General features: G+C 39.0%; 1 protein-coding gene across 1 annotated transcript; it reads left to right on the top strand.

Annotated features, from left to right (window-relative positions):
• The first annotated feature begins 2357 nt into the window (after window positions 1-2357).
• On the top strand, window positions 2358-2825 carry LOC138887339 (secreted RxLR effector protein 161-like). The gene has a single exon (XM_070169074.1). It carries the CDS (start codon window positions 2358-2360, stop codon window positions 2823-2825), a length of 468 nt encoding a protein of 155 aa, XP_070025175.1.
• The last annotated feature ends 6854 nt before the right edge of the window (window positions 2826-9679 follow it).

Genomic DNA, 9679 nt, shown 5'->3' with positions numbered 1-9679 from the left:
ATATGGATAGTGGCTGCTCAAAGCATATGACTGGAAGCAAGAACTAGTTCCTTTCACTTGAGGACCTCAAATTAGGTAATGTCTCCTTTAGAAATGTGAGATCATTGGGGTTGGAAAGGTAGGTAAGACAGACTCTCATTCCATTGAGAATGTCTACTTGATAGATGGCTTGAAATATAGCCTAATGAGTGTATCGCTACTGTGTGAAAGAGGTAACTTGGTAGCATTCACCTCTACCAAATGTTTTGTGATACATCTTACCACTGACAAGATTGTTTTGCAGGGAAAAATAGTAAACAATATATACATTGTAGATCTGTCCGTTCTCTCTGAAATGAACTCACTTGCCTAAGTGTGTTGGACAATGATCCTCTCCTTTGGAACAAAAGACTTGGTCATGCAAGTCTAAGTCAACTCAACAAATTAGTTTCCAAGGACTTGGTGATAGGGCTGCCTACCATCAAGTTTAATGAATACAAAGTTTGTGAGGTTTGTGCAAGGGGAAGCAGGTAAGATCCACTTTTAAAGGCAATAAAGTGGCAAGTACGACCAGGTCGATGGAACTGGTTCATATGGATCTTTATGGTCCAATAAGAATATTAAGCAGCGGTAATAAGAAATGTGTTATGGTGCTTGTTGATGATTACTCTAGGTTTTCTTGGACATTCTTTTTAACATCCAAGGATGAAACATTTGACATGTTTACTACCTTTGTTAGAAAAACTCAGAAACAACTTAATCAACTTGCATCAATTAGATCTGATCATGGAACTGAATTTGAAAATGCTAAGTTTGCTGAATTTTGTGATGAGCATGGTATAGATAATATTTTTCTTCCCCTAGGATTCCTCAACAAGTGGATTAATTGAAAGAAGAATAGGACTCTTGAAGATATGGCTAGGACTATGCTTCTTTATAGTAAACTGCCCCATAGCTTTTGGGCAGAGGATGAAAATATTGCATGTTACATCATTAATAGGGGCATTACTAGACCTCTTGTAGAGAAGACTCCTTATGAGTTACTTAAAGGGAGAAAATCAAATATATCCCATCTTAGGGCATTTGGATGCAAGTGCTTTGTGCACAATAATATAAAAGACTCCCTAGGTAAGTTTGATCCCAGAAGTGATGAGGGAGTATTCTTGGGATATTCTTCACATAGGAAAACATATAAAGTATACAACAAAAGAACTATGTGTGTTGAAGAAAGTGTACATGTAGTTTTTTATGAAACTAACATTTTTTTTGCGAGACAGGGACATGAAGATGAAGCTATTGGGCTGGTAAAAGAGTTAAATGAAGCTGCACCAGAAAAGGAACATGTGATGGAATAGGTTCTTCCATCCAGGGCAACTTGATAGGGGGAACTGAACAAAGAATAACTGAATCTAATCTATGAGCATGTTCCTCTGAAACAGAACATGGGAGAAACATCAAACAGAAACCAGTTGGTTGTGAAACCTTACAAGTATCAAAGTTCTCATCCCATTGAGAACATAATTACTGATCTAACCTATGCAATTAAAATTAGATCTCAATTAAAAAATTTGTGTTCTTTTGATGCTTTTTTATCTCTTATTGAACCTAAAAATGTTACTGAGGCTTTGCAGGATGCGTACTGGGTGAATGCAATGCAATAAAAACTCAATCAGTTTGAAAGAAGTCAGGTTTGGTGTCTGGTTCCATGACCCAAGGACATATCAGTAATCGGCACTAAATGGGTCTTCAGAAATAAACTTGATGAAGATGGAACTGTTACAAGGAACAAGGCAAGGTTGGTGGTTCAAGGTGACAGCCAGGAGGAAGGCATAAACTATGATGAGACCTTTGCTCTAGTTGCAAGATTGGAAGCAATAAGACTTCTCAAAGCCTTTGCAGAACACATGGAATTTACTCTTCATCAGATGGATGTCAAAAGTGCTTTCCTAAATGGCTACTTAAAGGAAGAAGTGTTTGTCAAACAACCTCTAGTGTTTGAGAGTGAGGAGTGTGCGGAACATGTATACAAATTAGACAAGGCTCTCTATGGACTCATGCAGGCTCCTAGAGCATAGTATGAACGACTATCCAAATTCCTGCTTGAACATGACTATAAGAGAGGTAAAATTGACAGTACTCTATTCTTGAGGGAAAAAGGTAAGGACCTTCTTGTAGTATAAATATATGTTGATGACATAATTTTTGGGGCAACGACTGAAAAATTAAGTAAAGAATTTGCAAAACTTATGGGGAGTGAATGTGAAATGAGTATGATGGGTGAGCTTAATTTCTTCTTAGTCTTGCAAATTAAACAAAATACAAATGGAACCATGATCCATCAGCAGAAATATGCAAAAGAGTTGATTAAGAAGTTTTAAATGAAAGAATCAAATGAAATAGACACTCCTTTTGCAACAGCCACAAAACTGGACATAGATGAACCTGGTTCATCTGTTGATCAGAAGTTGTATAGGGGTATGATTGGTTCACTTTTGTATCTTACTGCTAGCAGACCTGACATTGTTTTTAGTGTAGGGCTTTGTGCTCGATTTCAAGCAAATCCAAAGGAATCCTACATGACTGCTGTCAAGAGAATATTGAGATACTTGAAAGGCACTACTGACCTTTGTCTTTGGTATCGAAAATGTAGTAACTTTAACTTAGTGGAATATGCTGATGCTGACTATGTAGGTTTCCTGGTGGATAGGAAGAGCACCTCAGGTTTGGAACACTTACTTGGTTCATGTTTTGTGTCATGGTCTACTAAGAAGCAAAATTCAGTGGCCTTATCCACTGTTAAAACTGAGTATGTTGATGTTGCTTCCTGTTGTGCTCAATTACTATAGATCAAACAAAAGTTGATGGATTTTGGTATTGAAGTTGGTTGCATCCCTATTTTCTGTGATAACACTAGTGCTATTAGTATGACTAATAACTCGGTTCATCATAAGAGAAGTAAGCACATATATTTTAGGCACCATTTTTTTAGGGACAACTATGAGAAAGGACTCATTACTATAGAATTTTGTGCTACCGATAAACAGATTGCTGACATCTTCACCAAAGCACTGAGTAGAGAGCACTTTGAATAGAACATGTTAGAATTAGGGATGATTAAGATCACCTAATGGGATCAGTTCAGAATGCACAATGAAAAAAAACTGAAAAAAATGAAAAAAAAATTGGTTAGAAAATCTGGAACTTGTGTAAATATCTAGATTAATCGTTGCTTAGTCTAATACTGTAAAATGTATACTCCTATGACATGTGTTTATATGACTCACTGATCTCTAACAAAATTTTCTCTATTTTGGTAAATTGAGACATGGTCAAGAGGATTCATAGTGAAGAACCTGGTTCATCAGTACTGGTTCATCTGAATAACGAGGTATGCTTTCTACACTCTGTACAATTTGAAAAATTAATATTTAATTCATGAGCAGAGTCCTACCCATGTTCAAAATCATCACAAAAATCTATCCCTCTAAAGTTTGAACTAGTTCTGTCTCTAATAGAATCCCTACCACATAAAATGCCTAGAATCTAGAGAAGCTTAATCGCTTATTCAACCTGAAATTTCAGGTTGATTGGACTTCTAATTGACTACAAAAAGCTGCTGTTAGTCATTAATTAAGCGTCTCTATTTAAAAACCCATCATCACAATCTCTTCGACTTTCATAATTCTCTAAACCGTTGATTTTCTTCTTCACTCTTCCAAAACCCCAATTCACAAATCCTTTTCTAGGATTAGCAAGATGTCTAACCCCCAAGATAACCCAGTCACTCCTCCACAGCTTACCCCCTCTAATTCCTCCACCCCTCCTCCACCAAGCACAACCCCTCAACCTAGGAGAAGGCGAGTGAAAATGCTTGCTCGTAAAATGGTGGCAACTGGTGCTCTTTCAAAGAAATTGAACGTGAAATTAAAGGCAAAACAAGCCCAAGATTCTGAGAACTCAGATGATACGTTCAAATCTATGAGTGAGGGGGAAGTAGATCCAACCAGAACAAACCTATTGTCTACGTTTTCAACTAAAACAGCACGTACCTCAGAAGGGGAATGTGGAATTGCCTCAGTTAAGAAGGAAAGGTGGTAAAAATAAAAGTGAAAAAGAAAAGAAAAGTGAGGGTGTGGATAGTAATGTGAGGGAAAAAGGGAAAGAAGTGGCTGATTCTTCACCCACTTTTGAATTGGTGAGACCAGCTATCTGTGGGGTCGAACATGCAACTGTGGAAGAGAGTAGGAAGATGACAGGGGGAAGTGGTTCAGGGGAGGCTGCTGAAGGGTTGGTTAATCTTAGTTCACAGGCAGATGAACCTAGTTTATCTATTGAGGAGACCCTAGTAGACCTTCAGAAGAAAGTAGGTGCTAGCTATAATCCAAAGAAAAGGAGAACCCCAACACCAAAAGCCCCTAACACTGCGAAACCTTCCTAGAAAAGAAAGGCTTCTTCTCCAACAACTACTGAGATTTCTCTACCAAAAGGAAGGGCCACACGAAACATTATGAAATAGAGTGAGAGTGAGTTACAAAAGGCTACGGAAGAAAGCACGAAGAAAATGATTGATATAGGGAAAGCTAAGGTAGCAGAGCCTACTGAGGCTGTTGATGTGGATGAGATGGAACAGGTCCATCAGGAAGAGCACACAACTGTGAAGGTTCAGACCCCCAAGCCCAAAAAGACCAAGACTTCTTCCAAGAAATCTTCATCTGTGTCTGAGACTGTTGAACCCTCATTGGCCAAGAGGACAAGGTCTGCTGTAAAAAACAAACAAGTTAGAATTACTGAGAAGGAGGAATGGAGTGGTGAAGAAGAGAGTGAATCTGATGATGAACAAGAAAAGGTGGCCTAGTTTGGCAAAAGAAAATTTTTGAAGGGTAGACTTCTGAAGGATTTTGTGGAACCACGGATGGTTCGATTGGTTGATGCTCTAGCTGCTCAGGGCTGGAAGGACATGATCCTTCAGTTGGATGGTAGGCTGGCTAGGAATGAGATCATTGAATTCATGGCCAATGCAAAGGTCAAGGATGACAGAGTTACTAGCCAGGTGAAAGGGATCCAAGTGACCTTTGATGCAAACAAGCTGGGTGAGATTCTTGACAATCCTTCTAAAGGATATGATATTAAACAAGGCAAAGATGGCCAAGTCTGGACTCCCTTCCTACTACCCTTGCAATCACTAGGAGATTCTGTGATGTCACAGAAGTGAATGAGGCCAAAGTTGTGCATAAGAGTGAAATGAAGCCACAACACAAAGTCCTGTTTGAATTTGTCAACAAGTGCTTGCTACCTAGGCAGGAAAGTAGGCACATTGCTAACAATATGGACTTGCTGTTGATGGAGTGTCTTGAAAGTGGAAGGTAGATCAACTGTCCTGCATTTATTATCAAGCTACTGGACAGGGTTATCAATGGCTCCAAAGCCCATACTACTCCTTATAGGTTTATTTTGACTACTGTGTTTGATCGTTGTAGGGTGCCACTGAAGAAGTGGGAAATGGCCACAAGTAATCAACACTTTGATTTCTTATGACTATGAGGTCACTGCTATTCCCAATGAACCTGGTTCTTCCAAGAAGACACCTATAAATAGCAAAGTCAAAGTTCCAGTGCAGGAGAGTGGGGCAAAGGATGCTGAGATAGCTAGGCTAAAGGCTCGTTTAGCAGAGGTTGAATCTGAGAGAGATGCTCTCAGAACTGAACTCAAAAAAGAAAAGGAGAAGAACGATGGAATTCTTCAAGATATGTTGCACCTTCTCCAATCCAAAACCCAACCCTCTAGTCTTTCCAAGTTTTAAGTTCTCAGCCTTCTGTTCTTGAACCTTTTCTAGACCTTTCCCCTAGATTCAGGATTTTTCTTGTTTTGCTCATGTTTTGACTATTTTTATTTCTTTTTGTGGATTGTGGTAGATTGATATTAGCTATAAATGAAGTTTGTTGTGTTTGCTCTTGAGTAATTGTTTATTTTTCCTTGATAGTTTAAATATGTTTGGTTGATTACTGATGATTAATTCATGATTGCACTTGTATTTGCCCCAGTGGCCATGAGTAATTGTTAAAATTTTGGAATCACACTATGTTTATACAATTTTTCGATGATACCAAACGGGGAAAGATATTGTGCTTTAAATTCTGAATAGTGATGTTTATAACCTAATGAACCTGTTCCTTGATGATAAGTAAAAAAATTCTAACTTTGCATTGATGAATAAGATGAGTTCTGATAGGGCTGAAGTAAGTGAAAAGCACAGAGTTTGTTATCATCAAAAAGGGGGAATTTGTTGGCCCAAGTAAAGGTGAGTTTTGAAGACTAACAAAGAACTCAAGCATGGACCAGGTCCATCCTAGTGAACCACAGACATGGTCAACTCAAGCATGTGACATGCACGCAAAGGAGATAAACCTCATTTACCAGAAATGATATCTCCTGATCTTGATCGAAAAATTTGCATATTGGATAATGAGAAAGACTCCTTACACAAAGAGAATACGGTTTAAGAAATGGATAGAGTTAGAGGATGAGACCAACTAGAACTCTTCCACCAAGGAAGAGTAGCATCAGTATTCTAGTCAATCTCTATTTACTAGCTCCGTAAATATCAGTGTTGTTTTCCTTTACAGTTAACGCACATAAGCAGATGTTAAACGTGAATTGAGAGCAAAATAGCAAGGCAATTTTGCAAGCAATTTATGTGTGATTCAAGCGTCCAATCCTGAAGCTACTTAAACCAGATAGAAGAACTAGTTCCAAGTGTCTGTCTTTTATTTTAATTCAATTGTAGTAGGTGTTTTCATATTGTACCTTTCTGCTTTATCTAGAAGCAATTGTATTAGGTACTTAGAGTTTTCAAGTTAGAGTTAACTTGAAGTTGTTGCAACAGTTGAGGCTATGTGCTACAACAAGATTAGAGTTAGTCCCAGGTTTACACAAGAGTTTTTGTAAATGCAGTTTTTGGCTCGGTGATTTTAGTGGAGAGTTTGAGAAAATCCTACTAAAAGGTAGGTCGTGGTTTTTTCACCTTTTGAGCCAGGTGTTTTCCACGTAAAATCTCCGTGTTCTTTAATTTCTGCATTTATAATTCCGCAACAGTAGTACTTGGAACACATAGAAGAACCAAGTCCTTCTATAATTAGGATAAATGAAAAATTAGGTACCACACAAATCAATCCCCCACTTGTGTGGTATTGAAGTATAACACATCACTGTACAACAACCCATGGGAGTATGTCATCTTCTTTGACAGACGACCCAGGTTCGCGAGTTCATCGACCTCATAATTCTAATCTCGAGAAATGTGGACCAGAGTCCATTCTTTGAAGCGATGTAGTATGACCTAAAGTTTGACTAAGTATCTTTGCATCCTATCTTCTCGAACTTCGAAGCTCCCAATTACTTGGTCAACCACCAGAAGGGAGTGGAGTTAAGGAAGGCTCGAGAGATACCGCTTTAATTCCTCTAAAGCATGTTGGCATTCTGGAGTCCACTCAAAGCTATTTTTCTTTTTAAGAAAGGAGAAGAAATGATGACTCCGATATGACGATCTCGAGATGAACCGGCCTAAGGCGGCTATCTGCTCGGTCAACCACTGCACGACCTTCATATTGTTAACCACTTTAATTTCTTTGATTAAATCAGGGTTGATCTCGAACCTATTCGACACCATGAAGCCTTAAAATTTGCCCGATCCTACTCCGAAGGCACATTTCTCGGGGTTGAGCTTCATGTTGTAGCTTCTAAGGATATCGAATATTTCCTGCAAATGAGTCAGATGGTCCTCTATGTGCAGGGACTTAGCTAGCATGTCATTAATGTAAACTTCCATAGATTAGCCTATTTGATGTTCAAACATCTTATTAACTAGGTGCTGGTACGTAGCTCCTGTGTTTTTAGCCCGAAGGGCATTACATTATAATACTATGTACCATATTTTGTGAGGAATGAAACTTTCTCCCTGACCTCTAGGTAAGAATTTGATTATACCCGGAGTAGGCAACGAGAAAAGTGAGGATTTCATGGCCGGTCGTGGCATCGATCAAGCGATCGATGTTGGGCAATGGGAATGAGTCTTTGGGCATGCTTTATTAAAGTCTTTATAATCTACGCACATTCTTAACTTATTTCCGTTTTTGGGAACCACTACTTTGTTAGCCAACCATTCGGGGTATTTTACCTCCGTAACTGATCCTATTTGAGGAGTTTTGTTACCACTCTTTGATGAACGCATGTTTTACCTCGGACTGAGGCCTCCCTTTTTTGATTCACTGGTTTGAACCTGGGATCGACACTTAGTCGATGGGTGGCTATTTTCGGCGGGATCCCTGTCATGTCTAAATGGAACCAAGTAAAGCAATCAATGTTGTTAATAAGAAATTAGATGAGTTTTTTCCTGAGTTCGGGGGTTAATCCCATTCCCAGGTATACCTTTCAATCTGGAAGGTGCTTGAACAAGACGACCTGTTCGAGTTCTTCGACCTGTCATGACCCTAAACTCGGACCCCGTCGTGATGGCGCCTCTCGTAAAGAAAAGGCCAGCCGACACTTCCCATTTCAATTTTTAGTAGTTAAACCACAAGAAATAAGTCTAAAGCATAATAAATAGAATCTTAAAGCAGCAGATAATAGCATAATTTGCAGAATACAACCCCACACAGCCCGATACCGGGGTATCACTAGTCATGAGCATCTATCAATTCTAATACAAGTCTGAAAAGTCTATAAGCTATTACAAAATGTCTGATAAAGAGATAGAAATGATAAAGGGGAAGAAACATGGGACTACAGACACCAAGCAGCTACCTCATGGTCTCCGAAATCTGCCGGAGCTCTCAACTCGCACTGGCAGGATCAACAACGCCTGAATCTGCCCACGAGGTGCAGGGAGTAAAGTGAGTACTCCAACTCAGTGAGTAATAATCATAAATAAAGACTAAAAGCATGAAATCACGTAAGGCACATTACATGCTATAATGAAGCAGTAAAACAGGTAAGCACAGTGATTCAGTAGAGATATATAAATCATATAAGTTCAGTTTAAAATTCAAGAAATGTCTATTCAACATTTAAACAAGTAAATGACAGACAAATAAGACAGATAAGCACATAGAGAATTGCCCCTCGGGCACAATGTCAACAATACTAGCCCATCGGGCTATATCTCACATCACAATAGGTATCCACGCTCACTGGGGGTATGCAAACTTCTGGAGGGGCCTCTTACGGCCCAAGTGCAACATCAATCCATCTTGTGGCATCATCACTGGGCCCTCGACCTCGTATCAACAAGCCACCTCATGGCATACATATCTCAGGCCCTCAGCCTCATAATTATAATCAGTGTTTCCTTACAACATAGGCCCTCGGCCTTACTCAGTCAGAATCTCACAGCCACTCGGGCAACAGTAAAACATAATGCTCAGTCCAAAATATCATTTAAAATATTATTTAAGTGTTAAAGTAGAGTAAACATGGCTTGGTTATGAAAAATAGTAGAATATAGCATGACTGAGTTCAAGTATAAAGTCAAAACAGTGAGGAAATATCAACAAAAATCCCCTAAGAGTTCAAATAGTTGGTACGAAGCCCAAATATGACGTTTAGCCCAAAACATGATGATAGCAAATAGTTTTTAGTCAAATACATGGTAAATATTCGTTCGGGACGGACTAAGTCACAATCCCCAATAGTGCACGACCCCACG

The sequence above is a fragment of the Nicotiana sylvestris genome, chromosome 3 (assembly GCF_000393655.2).
Source record: "Nicotiana sylvestris chromosome 3, ASM39365v2, whole genome shotgun sequence".
Lineage (NCBI taxonomy): Eukaryota > Viridiplantae > Streptophyta > Magnoliopsida > Solanales > Solanaceae > Nicotiana > Nicotiana sylvestris.
This window is presented reverse-complemented; position numbering and strand designations above follow the sequence as displayed.

What these genes read in the sequence shown, in the direction of transcription:
- LOC138887339 (XM_070169074.1), top strand. Translation starts at nt 2,358, where the DNA reads ATGAAAGAATCAAATGAAATAGACACTCCTTTTGCAACAGCCACAAAA.